The following is a 16,311-nucleotide window of genomic DNA, read 5'->3' on the forward strand; positions in this document are numbered from 1 at the left end:
GGACATGTGTGTATGTGTTCAGCACAAGTTTCGTGCTACTGCGTTTTTCATTTTTGTAAATACAGACTTTCAAACTTTCAAACGCGTTTTTCTCATTTCGCAATTTTGGCCAATTTGCATTTTTTGCGGGAAGTGTTTCGGGCACTTAGAATGGTCATACGACGACGAAATTTGGCACACACATTGAGGAGAGTGCGTAGGGTGCCGATATCTACTTGAATCAGCACAACCTATCAGCTGTAAATATCTATTAATAAATTTAATGGTGGTCGAGTGGAAAAAAAAGGGTACTTTGCTACACAGATGTTTTTTTCATAGTTTCAAAGTTGGAGCACAATTTCTAGCTAGATATCGGCACTCTATGGCTAATAGGGAGCAAAAGGAGCCATTGAACAACTCTCTGCATGAACATTTAGTATGCGCGAAAGTTCCCGGAAAACTTATCAAGTTTCACCATTACTTGAAACACAACTCCCAAACTATTGCACTTATGTAAAAACTGATTACAGATTTGGAATCAGGAGGAAAAACTGCATCAGTGGTCCAATTTCTGAAGCTCTAAGTTGAATAACAAAAAAAAAGTGCTTTCGAGGAGCGTCTCCCCTTAAGGAAGGCTAATCTTGGCCCGGTGACACCGTCGAAAGACTGCCCTTACAATCCTGAGCAATAGAGAAGCTTTTAGAGTTGCACGTGTCATCCTCTTATCTCCCAACCAAGTTCTTATCAGCTATCTGTAACTGCACTTTCTCTGTTTTCCGACAGCAGTGTCGAAATGGCAAGTGCAAACACGTCGTACGAACAGTCACGAAGGCCAAGGTGCACTGCACATTCTTCTATCAGACCTTTGAAGCCTTCAGCGTTTGGTCACATTAAAAGTTTTCAAAAAGAAAACAAGGCTTACACGTTGCTACCCTACAGAGAGTAGACAACAACACACCCAAGGATCTGCGAGTCAACGCGTAAACTTTAACATGAGATGAATAATCTAATATGGCACATGACACAGAGGGTGGATAGAATGCGCCGGCAAGGGTGGATGTTTTGCATCAGCAGGATTATCCCTTGGGGTGCAAACCCATGTTGCATAGCGGGAGGGGGAGAGCACTGGTGTAGCTTGGGTGAGGGCAACTGCTGGTGAGGCTTGAGGGGGGCAAGTGCACCTTTTGCACCTTCTTGCCAATGCCCATGGTGATTATGGCACTGACGACTGCCACGGTTTTGATGCCCTCTCCTCTCTTCCCTTCACACAGCACGGTGACGCGAGCACATAGTTGGCAGCTTTCTGGAAGCAATCGTCCACATTGTTGGTAGAGTTCTGTAAGTATCGCACCTCAACCAAGTGCATTTGTATTTCTGAAGCAATGGCACCAACCACACAGTGCGATTACAGCATGACCTTTTAGCAAATGGTCATTTTGCATGCTGAGAAAACTTCTAACCTGCAGCACAAGTTCAGCTTGCAAGAAAAGAATGTGCGATGATGGCGTAGACAATGGCCTGAACGGTTTAGCTGCGCAGCAAACTGCTAGGCATTAAATGGATCAAAAATGGGCTGACGATGTGAGACAGAAGAAGTTGTTGCCATTTTTATCAGAGAATAAAAGGAAAAGGGAATGACCGTGACAACATAGATTATCCAGGCGAATGCCACGGAAGTTGTCAATATCAAACGTGCCACAAGCCAATTTTAAAGCAAGCCAGAGCTGGGCAACACACTTTATGAGGCGGTTTCGTGTTCTGGCTCAGACGACAGACCTCAGCTTGTCAGAAGCTGCCTGCAAACTTCAAGCGCTTGTCAAGTTTTAGTGCTTTGTGATAGACAAACTGTGGGAAAAGGGCAAACAACTAGAGCAAACTGCCAACACTGACCAGATCTCAGTTTCATTCAACATTCCAGGGCATACATCGTGGACAAAGTGGGTGTAAAGGAAGTCAAACTTTGGACAGTGGATTACGAAAAGCAACGAAACACAGTAATGTTGTGCTGCACCACTGATGGACCAAGATGATGCCTTCTGGGATGCACTCAGCAACACAGAGTACGGGGATGTTGTAAACAATGATAAAAATGATGAATAAACGCAATACGTACAGGGGAGTCAAAAGTTCCCAAGCTACTATCCCACATATTTCTATGGGTGCATAGCCTGGTAACTTTTTATCCCCATACCCTGTACATGCCCGCAGTTTGTTCTTCTGCTTACGCAGTAAAAATGCTAGGTTTTCTGCCAATGACACATCGTTTTATTCATATGACCTGCATTCGAGTGTGTTTTTTTTTTTCGGGAGGTTTCTAGGGTCTGCCTAGATTTGAGTAAACACGATTCACGACCAAGGGTAGCGGCAACATGGCCACAACCATTCCTGGCCATCTGAGGTCGAAAAACTCACTCATGAGCCGACTCACTCATACTCGTACCAAAAAAACTGGCAGGAAAGGGAAGATGAACACTTAAATGTGAAAATCTGCAAATGTGTGTGTTAGCTCGAGCCGATATTTCAACAAGTTGAGTTGCCTTCTTTAAAGGGCCACTCACCAGGTTTGACATTTTTGAGCTAACAAGCGCAATGCATAGACGAGGCGTTCATGATCACGCCTGACAAAATTTGCAATGCTACGCACCGCGGAAAGGGGTCAAATTTTAAGATGAACGCTGCTCCCCCTCCCTTCTGCCGGCGCGCGCCCAAAGAATGAGGTCATGACGTGCGCGTATGAGTGGCCTTATGTACACGGCAATGCAGTAACGTTGGTCCTCTACGTAGACAACTCTGCTCTGACGTTGCAAACAGTGGCACGTGACATGGCGAAAATTATTTACCATGGCATGCACAGTTTTGTAATTTGTTGCTTGAAGAGATTCATAAAGCTCTAGATAAATAATGAGACGCAATAAGGAAATGTGAGAGCATTTTTCCATTTTTCTCCCGTGAATTGCAACGAGAAGCGGCGCTAATGTGTCGGCGTTTCGCATGCGTTCGTGTACCCACGGTCAGCGCATCGAGCAGACGACCACCGTGGAACGCTCCTACGCGTTCGCGCACTCATCACACAACGCTGGTTTAGACGCGGTGCGCGAACGCTCCTACACGTTCACGCACAGCGTCTAAGCCAGGGTTTCCAAACCATCTCGCAGAAACAGTCAGAAGACCACAAAATAACGCTGGCCAACAAAGCAACGCCACTCGCGTGCTCGGGGGTTGGACTTGTTTGGGCACATCAAGCGCACATGATGTCTTAGTCGGATGCCGGAGAGGGTGGGGAAGAGATTTGGTTTACGAAGGCTACGTGGAGGAGCAGCAAGGATTTTGAGCTCGCATCTTTTTATTCTCGTTTTGCACCGCTTCAAAAAACCCGTATTCTCCACTCGTAATAAACCGCTTCAAAAAATTCTTGTGGTAAAGTGTTCCTCATCGGACACCCAACAGCTTCCACTGTCTAAGTAAAATTTGGTATGATGCCTGGTGGGTGGCCCTTTAAGGCTGCATGGAACTGCCTTGAAGCATTAAAGAAGACAAGTCCACTTGTTAAAACGTCAGCTTGAGCACACACACCCCCTGTTTATAGACTGTTTCATCATACTCTTGCAGAGTCGTGAACCTCAGTGCATATTTAGTGAGCTCAAGTCCGAGTGAGTTTATTTCAGAAAATTTTCAGCAAACTTGAGTCCAAGTGAATTCAGTTAAAAAACTTTTTAAATCTGAGCCCGAGTGAGCCCTATACTTAAAATATATTTATTGCGCGGGCCCAAGTGAGCTCAGTGTGTATGTATATATATAGGCAGACCCTCGAAAGACGCAAGCCCCCCCCCCCCCCCCCCAAACAATCGTATGCAGGTCAAATGAATAAAACGACGTGTCATTGGCAGAAAACCTAGCATTTTTACTGTGTAAGCAGAAGCACACACTGTGGGCATGTTGTATATACATATACAGACAATAATGCCAAGGGAAGTATAGGGGAAATTATTAGACCGAATGGTAAGGTAAATGTGAAGAAAGAAAATGGGTGAAAAGATAACTTGCCGTTGGCAGGAACCAAACCTGCAACCTTCGAATAACGCGTTCGATGCTCTACCGCTGAGCTACCACGATGGCCCGCTATTCCCCCAGCCACTTTATAGGGTATATATGTGAATTTAAACACATAATTTGCGCACTTTTTTTCGGGATTTTCAAAATCTGAACAGTGAGTGCACAAATTATGCGGAGATTTTGGGAATGCATCTGCAATAATGAGCAATAGTATAAAGTTCTAACGTGCGCAGTATATACATTAAAAAATGAAATAGGTAGTACAAATGAAGAGTACTCGTTTATTTAACAAAATTAGCACATACATTAACCAGCTCAATCTAGTCATGCATAGTCTAGTCAAAATCACTGGCCGAAAGAGCGAGTCATCTTCGGTACCGTGAAGCGCGCTCAAGTGCCCCATTTTCTTGAAGCGGTTCTCGACATGCTAGGAGAAACCAGGTTCCACGACACAACGGTACCAGTGAACCCAGGCTTTTGCACATTACAGGTCTTCTAAAGTCACATCACAAAGAAACCAGCAGCATAGGCATGGTTAGCAGCTGTGGTGGCGGTTGCAGCACAAACAGTCCCATCATTCATGCGTTCCGCTTTTCGTAGTCTCTGCATGCGCCGGAGGCCCGAGCACTTTCGCCGCGTGGTGACTAGAGTCACGTAACCACTTCACCCTTATTTACTATCATCATGGTCATACTCTGCTGAAGTTGTTCGTTAGGTTTCGGTTTCTCCAAACTCCGGTTCCGCTGTCGGTTATGGCAAGCAGCGCTCAAGCCTTCAAGGCACCGAGATCATGCGACTTGAACCCTACAGTCCTGATAGCTCTCTCTGGAGTGGTCCGAGTTAACTGATGTACAGCTAAATCCCTCTGCATTAATGAGCATTTCACAACATTGAAGTACATACAGTTTTGCTAGGACAGCACCGAGAGTCCATGTTAATGTAATTTCAGAGTTGATCAGATTCCGATAAACGAGACTTTACTCTATATATTTATTGATCAGAGGCGTGAGTGGTGGCTGGAGGGAGTGCCTTGACTTCCCCTTTCAAACTCTTTCACGGGAAGTTCCTGATAAATATAGATCATGTTACTGGATTGCAACCGCTGATCACATTTACTGAAGGTACGAGATCAAAAAGTGCTCCGTAGAGTACCGATTATGTGAAATATTGACGTTAAACAGCAATGACACCGATAAAAAAAGCTAACGTGCTCATGAGCTGACTCACCCAGGCTCAGGCTAAAATGCAATTCTGAGCCTGACTAATGGTAAGTAATAAGTACAGTAGACTCACGTTGAGTGGAACCTGAAGGGATCAGAAAAACATGTTCCGTTAAGAACGTGGTTGCATTTACCGAGAAAAAAATAAAGAGTATAAAACTAAAGTATGAAACCACCTATATTTGAAACAGTAATGTCTTGTGCACCACCGGAAAGGAAAAAAAAACTGTTTGGCATGTCACTGGTTCACACTGCCGATAAAAATCGGTGACCTTATTTCGACCTACACCTTCGTTCTGCGATGTCTCTTCTGGTGCGCAAGTATGAAGCATATAAAGGTTCATTTCAGTTACCAAGCTGAGAGAGCAGGACACAATCCTTAATCTTCTACGACTTTCCTCGTGTTGGCAACACTTGCACAATCATTGACCGAGCTGCAGAAAGAGGTGTAAGCGGCACCAACACACAAACCAGAAAGACAGACATCGTCCACGCACCTCGGACTCGTGTCCTCGCCGGATTCCCTGGAGGTGCTGACACAGAAGCGCTTGATGGCACCCGTGACATCGTCGTCGGTGCTCAGGGGCAGCCGGTTCTTCTTTCCATGCAACCCTGACCGAGCCTCCGAGGAGTGTCCCAAGCTGTTGCTGCCACAGTCGCTAAGAGAAGTGCAGATTGGCAGGTCAGTGCAAAGCAGCTAGCCTGACTATTGCAAAGCCCCGAGAATAAAAAATTCTCCCCCACATTGATTCAGTCACAAAAAACTACACTGGCAACTACAACCCACTGCATCCAGACAGCAGCAGAAAAATGAAAATATTCTTCAAACAGTGTTCACCTGTTGATCGGTGGAAATTTAGTGAGTCGTTGACATAACACCAACTTCATTCAATTACTCACTCGTATGTTCATTTGCAAAATGCCGGAGTAACTATGACTAGTGTGCCGCTAGGAGGAATATAAGCTGAAACACCGAATTCATGTTTATTCAATGATTACTTCTAATGTACTGATATGAATGTGATGTACCGAACTGGATGAGATACTTTCCTCTTTCAGCATTTATTGTTACCAACACTTTGCACTTGCCAACTACATTTAGCCACTACCCTATCTACTTGATTTTAAGTCGACACGAATGTAGGTCGACCACAAAAATGGCACGGCACAAAAAAAAGAAGCACGAGCACATTTTTTTTTTTAATTTTAACACATTGTGATGCCACTGATTTGCAAAGATGGCTTCACGGCACTACTTGAAAGCTGTTCAGAAAAGATAGCTTTGCCAAAATACGCGGAGATCATTTTTAGAAAGACTTCACAATCGAAAGTCGTTTTCAATTCTAGGTCGACCCCCCAACATTGGATTGTCAAATTAAAAAAAAAATGGGTCGACCTACAGTTATGTAAATACGGTATGACCCGCAAAGGGCAATTCCAGTGTTGTAGTTCATATTGCTCATGACTATACCAAGCAATGATGCATACATACACAATAAAGAGACAATAGCAAGGATTCTTTACAAACTTCGCTGCATAGCACCGTTTTGTCTCAGATTAGGTCAAAGAAAGAACACAGTGCACCTAAATATTGAGTGCTGGATGCGAGTTCTCTAGTGTGGACCTATGAACAATCATGATGCTAATACAGAGTCCACAAGATTAGGATGGTAATGCTCACCGATTATTTATTCAGTTTATCATAATGTTACATTACATGCACTCAGACATCATTGCAGGAGGCTACATTTGGAACAGAACAACTATGGTTCCAAAAAACATAAAATCAAGACATGACAGCATACAAATAAACTAGGCATTTGCAGGAGGGTAGGTAGGCGGGCCAGTTAGCAAAGATTCATTATCCAAACTTAGCAGCGCAATCAAACGAGACACAGAAAGAGTTTCATCACTGCCATCAGCTCTATTGTGTGTTCCTTCTCTTGGCGCGTTGCACTTGTGTGAAGTTCAGGACGTGATAGAAACTCGAAGAGATTAGAAGCTGTCAGGCAAGAAACGTTGCTTATGCGAACAGTTCAAAAAGAGCATTTGCCTCCACCTCATCTAGCTCCAGCAATGCTACTCATCTTATAATTTCTCATTCCCAGGTACATACAACATTCATAAAATAGGATTGAGTGTGCGAAATGCACAGCTGCTAATACTCGTACCCCTCACATTGCTATAAGATCAATAACAGTTGCATTGACAGTGGTTATCCATGGTAATAACATTGGTAGCAGTTGCATCAACAGAAATTAACGAGTCACCCTCACCTTGCAGGACCCGCCCTTAGGGCATCGGCCAGGGCATAGCCATTCTCCCGAGGCATCTCTTGCTTCACTGACGAGAGGCTAGGCAGAGCGAGCAAGGCATCGCTGCAAATAATCGATTGCAGAATGTTACCAAATTGTGGAGATATACTTTGGCAGAATCATTCAGCAAGCACTATTGAGTGACTATTATTTCACATTGCCATTTCATATTACGTCCAGTAAACTTGTCATCATAGTCAACATGAAAAGAAATTATGTGCAGTTTCACTGTAACTGAGAGCATCTAATTACAAGTCTAAAACTGACTACAGGATATGATTGCGTATCATATACTTCAGCGCACATCACACTTAACCCATTTATGCCCAGTATCCTACATGTAGGACCCCGAAACTTTTCTGTGTAACTCGAATGTTTTTTTCTATAAAAAAAGGTAGCACCACCTAAGGTGAGTTTATGATGCCTTGTCCTCATCACATGCAAGTCTAGGTGATCGCTGGGCTACAAATAGCCACGTGCTTGCAGTCACAAAATGGCTATTTCGTGTGCGTGTAGCTCAGCTCCTTAACACGAAAAGAAGAAAGTGATATAGAGTATATTTCTTCTCGATGCTGCTGATATTTTTGTCAATTGTTTGTCAGTTATTGGGTGTGCAGTAACTTTTGTATGACAGTGATAGGCACTAATTTTTTTTTGTTCGCAGTGTGTTGAACATTGGTGCCCTACATATAGGATGGCTCCGAAACCATTATTCAAAATATTCTTTTTAAAATAAAAGCCTTATTATGTTTTTTGAGGTCGTAGAAGCAATCATTGTGGGGGGAATAAATTATTTTTGTTGATTTTCCCAAATTTGGGCATATATAAGTTATGTCTAAATTAACACATCATGATTTAATCTGTCAATTAAGTAGCCAAAATGTTAAATTTATGCAACTTCAATAACAATTGTATGTTCCCACTAAGAGTAATTTGTACTGTACACACATTACCACAACTACTTTAATAAGAGCTAAAAACAAAATGCATGTGTATGCCACGAGAAAGCACCCCCGGAAGGCACTGCCCATCGACCAAACTAAACAACTTATGAAACGCTCTCTCAGCATACATTGTGCACACGTGTAGACCAATGAGCGTGTTATGTGCTGGCATGCATTTGTATTCATTCCAGATCAATCAAGGAAGTAATGTTTTGCTTGTGCCGCTTCATAAATTGAAATCTCTTTTTCTGTGTATATCTAAACACTTAACCAAGTAACAGTTTCATTTTTCACAGTGGAGCTGTTCAAGCCATGATTTGATGCATTCATGGTGAACAGAAGACTCCGTGCCGCAATGACTTTGCATAGCAATCGCTGGAACAACTGCGTATAGCTTCATGCCTGTTTCGTGAGCCCAGACACAGCTATGCCGAGCTCCTACAAGCGTACGCAACTGCACATGCACCGCGTCATCACTGCAGCGACCTGCACTTGGCTCAACTCTGCCTGCCAACATCAACACATCTCACAACCGCTCTGCTCTGCCAGTTGTGACGAGACGACTGGCCGAGCTCACTACGCCGTCTTTCATGGGGTCGCAGAAGAAGGGTTTACCTTGGCCTTGCTGCTCAGAGCAATGTTGCTGCAGAGCCAAGTCACGGACATTGACCCTGACAAACTGCTGTAGATGGACACTTGACATGCCTTACCGAGACACGGAACAGCTGAATGGAGATCGAAAATTTAAAACTTTAGTATAACCTCAAAATACCAGGAGCAACTAGGTGCTGATCAGCTCCACTGTGTCTAGTTTTGGGCCATTAAGGCAAGCTATGCACCACTTCCTTTTGACGTGACAGACGCCTTGTGCATTGTCTTTATTAATAGCAAATCAGTAGCCAACATGAAAACAAGCATCTGCAAGCGTATTTCTTTTTTAGACACAAACAAAGAGGCTTATTATTATAAAAAAGGAAGGTACCTACCTCATGTTGAACGATGCAGTGCCCAGTTCCATGCCCAGGCCAGAGAGGCTGCCATCGAAGTCCGCAGCCAAGGCATCATCAATGTCATCGATCTGCCAATGGCCCACGGAGGTCATTCCAAGGCTCGCCAGCACGACGCACTATGAGGCGGTGCCTGCATGCAATCCGAGCAACAGTGTCGACCTGTCGGTGCACGTGACAATGTGTGATGCATGACACATGACAAGCCCACTGTGCAAACATTTCGCTGCGAACCCTTACTTTATGATTGTAAACCTAGCTTAAGTTTCACAAGCTAATTGCAGCATAGTCAATTTTCAGGTCATGCATGGACAGTTTGTCCAAATAAGGTAGACACTCAGGGAAAGATGTAATCTTGAAGCAATGAAAAGCTCCTTGGAACATGGAGTTGCTGGAGGCTCCAGCAACACCTTCAGTTCCAAGGATGTTCCACTCCCGCAACACCTTCAGTTCCAAAAATGTTCCACATGCAGTTGGTGAGGCTTACCACAAAAAAAAAATGCAGATCTTTTAACAAAACCATGTGCATTGCAGCCAACCACGGGCCTGTAGAGTTACACGTCTCTTTCACTTAACACTGACAAATATCGCCTTGCCGCAGTGGTCTAGTGGCTAAGGTACTCGGCTGCTGACCCGCAGGGCGTGGGTTCGAATCCCGGCTGCGGCGGCTGCATTTCCGATGGAGGCGAAAATGTTGTAGGCCCGTGTGCTCAGATTTGGGTGCACGTTAAAGAACCCCAGGTGGTCTAAATTTCCGGAGCCCTCCACTACGGCGTCTCTCATAATCATATAGTGGTTTTGGGACGTTAAAACCCACATATCAATCATTAACACTGACAAATACTTCGATTATTTTGTCAATTAAGCAGCATGGCAAAGCAATCTCATGAGCTTTCGAAATGTCTGTTAGGTAATACTAAGCCCAAAGGAGACACTAAAGGCAAATATTAAACTGACGTGCACTGTAGAAATACCATAACGCAAGTCTTGCAGTGTTTTTTTTTTTTAGCCAAAATGCACAATGCATCAGAAAATGACATAATAAGGGTCTGCATACAGCTAGCACAGTCAAAATGTTCACCCCATAGCAAGATGCCATATTATGTATGCCATTACTAGTTCCTTTTACAGCTCAATGCAGCACTTTGGTCTAATGTCGGAGATGCAAAAGCACATCAGAAAATTAGTCACCAACATTGCATGGATATGAAATTTTTTCTTACTTGCAGTTAGAGCAAGTTTGAAAACAGAAAAGCCAGAGAAGCACTACAAGTGAACTAGACTACTAAAATACAAATGCCTGCACAAGAGCACTCTTTTTACAGTTACTGTTGCGAGATGGCATCATAAGTTCGGCAACTATCAGAGGTTTACAGATACTGTTGCTGTATCTAACTGTCCCAGCAACCAAAAGCATAGCCTTCAAAACTGGTGGCTGTAGCTTGAAAAAAACGGTCACTGGGACGCGATTTAGGGCACCCCTGCTTAGCCTACTGCCAAAACGATAGCATCTCCAACAATAAAATAGATATGCACAGCTAGCATTTTATTTACAGTTTACCACACAGCAGTGATCCTTTTTATTAAGAAAACTTGAGCACACTAGCCAGCACAATTATGCCGAGGAGGTTCCACGTCATCGTGCCAGAACCAGAATGCCCACTGGAGCCGCAAGTGACATCCTACGCTTACTTTGAAGGAGTGCTAACATGAAATTTCATGGGCAAGTTAGCCTCAAGATTGATTCCCATGAACGTGCATATATTATAAGCGAAATATTGTCCCATTATACCATAACAAGAACCTGTAACTAGCTGTTCAGCAGAACATCGGGCTGGTCCGATCACTGGCGATGAAACCTCATCGTCTTTTCCGCGAGCTTGGTCTTCTCATCTTTTCAACAGCGGCACATCCTGCCAGTAACAACAGCAACAATACTAGACAATCTTATACTAGTGGCATTACCCCTCTTCCAGAAAGCATGCCACATCGCGATTATAAAAAAAAAACGACAACAACAACAAAAATACATACAGTCGCCAGTACAATATCAACAGGTAATATAGCTTAGAAGGTACTTTGCAGCATTTGCTCCAGCAGGCTACTTCTCGGCGGCTGCTTGGAAATCCATGCAGCACGCACGTTGAAAGTACTGTTTGGCGACACTGCTGTTCTGTTTCCTGTTCCAAAGGACATCTTGATGCGGATCGCATGGAAGTGCGTCTCAGTTCTGATGTGTGGAGCACTGCACATATCAGGTGGCGATAGCAGCACCTGCCAGTTTTTAGAGCTCTCTCAAGTCATAACTGAGACTGGCAGTGATGAAGAGTCTGTAATCAATCACCTGTAGTATGCTGCAGTAAACGATGTGCTGTGCTATAACTAACAGGCCCCCAGCCACACATTGTAGCATTAAAACACAAGGCTGAAATTTTTGTGTCAGTATCCCTTTATTATTTTGATCACTAAAGTGTTGACAATACTGCCATTGAAGAGGTACTCAAGTAATAACCTATCAGCCCAGTCTAAATCATGATTTGCCTGAAGCGTGCCTCTAAAATAATGAATGCATAATTCTCGACTGTCATCTTGAAAGCACTGACTCAATGTTTGCTCAACTATTCTACTAATGATTTTTACATATGCCCTGCTAAAAGTTTACATACTTGGACAAACTAAAAAGAAGTCAGACCAAGGTAGGACCCATAGCCAGACCTATTGAAAACACTTTTAGTGGATCACCTGCAATCGGCGCAAAATGTGTCAAAATATTATTTACAGCTTTGCAATGCCTGCGGTAGTCCCTTGCTTCTATAGAAAGAACATTAGATTGTTGACAATTTATAAACCATCTTGCCTGCTTAGCAACAATTTATTTTGCATAGCAACTAGTATTTTATGAAAATGAAATTTCACAACTGTTGGTGACAATTTAGCTATTTCAATATTACTAAAGTAGCTCTGAAGATGGCCTTCTCGGTTGTACTGTATCAATCAAGAGTAACGCACAAGGAACTGATGTATGAATCATTGATTGATATGTGGAGTTTAACGTCCCAAAACCACTATATGATTATGAGAGACGCCGTAGTGGAGGGCTCCGGAAATTTAGACCACCTGGGGTTCTTTAACGTGCACCCAAATCTGAGCACACGGGCCTACAACATTTCCGCCTCCATAGGAAATGCAGCCGCCGCAGCCGGGATTCGAACCCGCGCCCTGCGAGTCAGCAGCCAAGTACCTTAGCCATTAGACCACCGCGGCGGGGCCTGATGTATGAATCAAACATGGGCTTCACTATAAACAAGAACAGGTCCCTTAACATTAGTGGTCTTTGCACAATGTTGGTGCATCACAGTTCAGTCATCAAAGACTTGGCATTTCACGCACTAAAGAAGTATTTCTTTCCCTTTTAACCGATTACAAACCCAACTTGAAGGACTTTAGGTCGGTTAGATAAGCAGCTTCATTATGTTCATTTCGGTGGTTGACGTTCACAAGAGTAGCAGTAAGGTAATTTGCTAAACTTGCTGAGGTAAGAAAAAGCAAGTGAACGATAAGACTTGGGAATGAGCTGCAGAAAAGTGCAGATATAGGAGCAGCTGTGTTTGTTCATGCAGTACTGAAAGATCCGATTTTGTTTCTGCCGGCCTTTCCTACCAATGAATGCTTCACGAGGCTTCTCAGTACATCAAGGGGGTCAAAGCATCGTAGCTGACCAGCATAAAGGTCACATGATTGCCACCACTACAAGTATCCGACATGCCCAAAGGTCAAATAATCGTCATCACTCTGTCAATGACATGCCAAGAGCATGTGTCATCATAGAACTACCGTCTACTTTCATGAGACCACAGCTAATTTTCATTGATAATGCAGACCAAGCACCTATTCCTACTAGAAAAATGAGGTTGCCCACGTAGTTTTGAATTGTCCTGTATTTTACAATACGAAAATGGATGTGGTGCCATCATTAATCGTCAAATGCATTAGAAAAGTAAAAGCCATCTCCACATTTCTTTGTAAATGTACATTGCATGGATGCTTGAAAAACATGAAACATCATGGTGGACAATTCATGTCGCTTCAGCTTACATCGTGGTGTTCTACAGCAGCAAGATCGATTTCTAACAACAATACTGTAAAATATAGAGCCCTTATTGCTGCACTCTAGCAACCCGCTTCAGTAAAATTTGGCAACACTAGAGCTTTGGTCGTCTCTTATGAAAATATGTCACTTATGAGTGCGTACAGATACCACTTGCAACTTCTTAAGGAGACATAATAAAGCACGATTTATTGTTGCCTAGATGTGAAATAAAAGACAAGTGCTATTTCCAAAGTTCTAAGTAACAAGAAATGACTAAAGTATACAACTAATTATACTACAAGCACAAAATAATGCAACATAAAACCTTGCATCACTGCTATGCACCAAGCAGAGATACACAGATTATCATGTTGGTGTTGTTGCACAAAATGCCATACGGGCATGCTGGAAGCAATGAATTCGTTCAAACATCCGAAACTTACGCAAATTACAGCCGTCTCCTAATCGCTCTCGGCAACAGCGATCTCGTATCACCTGCAAAAATGAAGTTGCAAGGACAACACAAAAACTTGGTGTGAAATTGGTCAAACCAACACCACGGGTAACATGCAGCTTAGAGTTCTAATATCATGTCACGTGGTACACTCTGATTTTGATTGAAATCAGCCTGCACTGACTTGTTTGATCGATACTAATCGAAGCACGTCATCGCTCCAACCTTACAGGATCAAAGCGTTCTCGGGCAGTGACGTTCTTGGGCAGTGAAGCAGCTCTTGAAATAAGCATAAACACTCGTTATAGGCGGTGTGACAGCGGTATGACCTCAGCACCACAGAAAACGCGGGTCACCAGACGACTGTCACTACAAGGGAGTAATCGGGCGCGAACTACACGCTTGCCTCCGCCAATAGCTATTTAAATACTGGGCTCGTAAATTACCATTAGAAATGAGCTAAGAACAGATAAACTAGTAACAATTGCCAAGGCAAATTTTTCGCATAACTTGCCTACAGTGCGCTGTACGTCTGCTAATTTGTCGACCAGCTGATTCAAAGACAATTTATTATTCAATTAGAGGGTAATCAAGAGAATTCAGGCATAATTTGGCCACAAACACTACAGGCTGTCAACGCTATTCGCAGCAACACAATCCAATAACTGCATTCACGGTTGAAATGTGAAACTTCAAGGCACAAGCACACTGTGTTTCAGGGCAGACTGTTACCATACTCGAGCTAATAGTCGCGACAAGGTTACCGTGAATACGACACGCTTACCTTCTCCGCTTCATCGGTAAAAAATGGTGACTGTTCAGCACACACAGGCGATACTCGCACGAGGAGATATTCGAACGGTGCCGCAAAAGTTCGGCTAGTCACACTACACGGAGCTTCAAGGGGTACGGGATAGCACCAGCTGATACCACCATGGCAGAGAACACGAAAAGCGATGGCCGCTTCAGTCTTCTCGGGCTAATCAGGGCGACAAATTCCCGACACTCGACACACGCACAGCGTCGAAATTTTAACAAAGCCCGGATTTGGTCATACGTCGGTCAATTTGCAACGGCGAAGACGCGTCGGGTGCGATCAACATGAAACCCCCGAGAGCGTACACAAAAATATCAGCATTTACACGTGAGAAGCGCTGCCAGCGACAAAAGGCGAGACGGCGCGAAATCTCGCCAAGGCGTCGCCGAGGTCAAAATCTCTCTCGATTGTCGCGTATACGACGTCGATAACACTTGCTCATGTTCTGTTAGTTTTATGAATGACGATGCGCCAGCGTAAAATTGTTGGCAAGGCTGCGCAATTTTTGAGCCTTTCTGCGACCTAGTTTTGGTTTCGGTATACCGCTCAACCGACTTCCTGCTAAATCGGCGCAGCGCGTTTGTTGGCCTTTTTGCTTTCGTGTCAACGGCGTGCTTGCGCTACCTTTACATTTACCTAAATGGAGAGCCTTGATCGAACATAGTTCTGCATACATTTTGGGGTCAGTGCCAGCAGTTGCAAATTAGAATGAAGTAGTAGGCGCGCGCTTGTTACGCTATGGGAGAGAACGTTTCCTTTGCTGAAACGTGAGCAAGATACCACGATCACGTGATATCCACGTGCGATGGCTAATTAACGACCTTGCGCGAGCATTTCGGGGAATATTTCCCCTAATCATGATATGTATCATATTAAGTCGCGAGTGTATGTTAGCACACCTCAGACGAAACTAGAAAGCTACGTATACGAAACGTTAATTTAGTCTTCGTAGAGGAAGCGTCATTGTTTTATTCGCTGTAATGTCTGCTTTATTTTCTTTAGATCACGGGACTTGCCCCCCGGCATGAGAGTGAAGCTACATGTCCTCAGCACGTGTGCAGCTGCAGTCACGACATATGAATTTGATGATCGATCGATCATCAATTGGGCTGCCAACGGTAGCATACCTTTGGCAGCCCATAGCAACCACAGTAGACGCTGAACAACGTCACAATGCTGACTCAGCAGCTACAATTGTGACATTTGCGCGTAAGTTCGGTGATAATAAGTGCGGAGACATACGCGTTCTGCGCGCGTGCCAGAGGGGGGGGTCACTCCCCCCCTCCAAAAATTCGGCGTCAGCACCTTTCCCTTCTTTTCAGTGCTTGTAGTCCACTTCCTATCACCAATTAGAACAAATGAGTGAAACCACTGTGAGCGCACACTAAATGTACTCGTGTTATGAAGAATTTTTTTTTCTGCTAGAAGATAC

The 16,311-nt window shown here is 43.8% G+C and overlaps 1 protein-coding gene across 2 annotated transcripts in view; it reads right to left on the minus strand.

Annotated features, from left to right (window-relative positions):
• LOC119172262 (transcription factor CP2 like gemini) overlaps window positions 1–15,325 on the minus strand; it is a 72,263-nt gene extending 56,938 nt beyond the window's left edge. For both annotated transcript variants that reach the window (XM_037423304.2, XM_037423303.2), the window contains exons 1-5: window positions 14,847–15,325; window positions 14,052–14,103; window positions 9,498–9,651; window positions 7,529–7,630; window positions 5,750–5,911 (exon numbers count right to left, since the gene is read on the minus strand). In XM_037423304.2, the coding sequence (XP_037279201.2) occupies window positions 5,750–5,911; window positions 7,529–7,630; window positions 9,498–9,613 (380 nt within the window). In that variant the 5' untranslated portion in view covers window positions 9,614–9,651; window positions 14,052–14,103; window positions 14,847–15,325. The remainder of the gene's footprint in view (window positions 1–5,749; window positions 5,912–7,528; window positions 7,631–9,497; window positions 9,652–14,051; window positions 14,104–14,846) is intronic.
• Window positions 15,326–16,311: the final 986 nt, after the last annotated feature.

Source organism: Rhipicephalus microplus, chromosome 4 (genome assembly GCF_043290135.1).
Source record: "Rhipicephalus microplus isolate Deutch F79 chromosome 4, USDA_Rmic, whole genome shotgun sequence".
Lineage (NCBI taxonomy): Eukaryota > Metazoa > Arthropoda > Arachnida > Ixodida > Ixodidae > Rhipicephalus > Rhipicephalus microplus.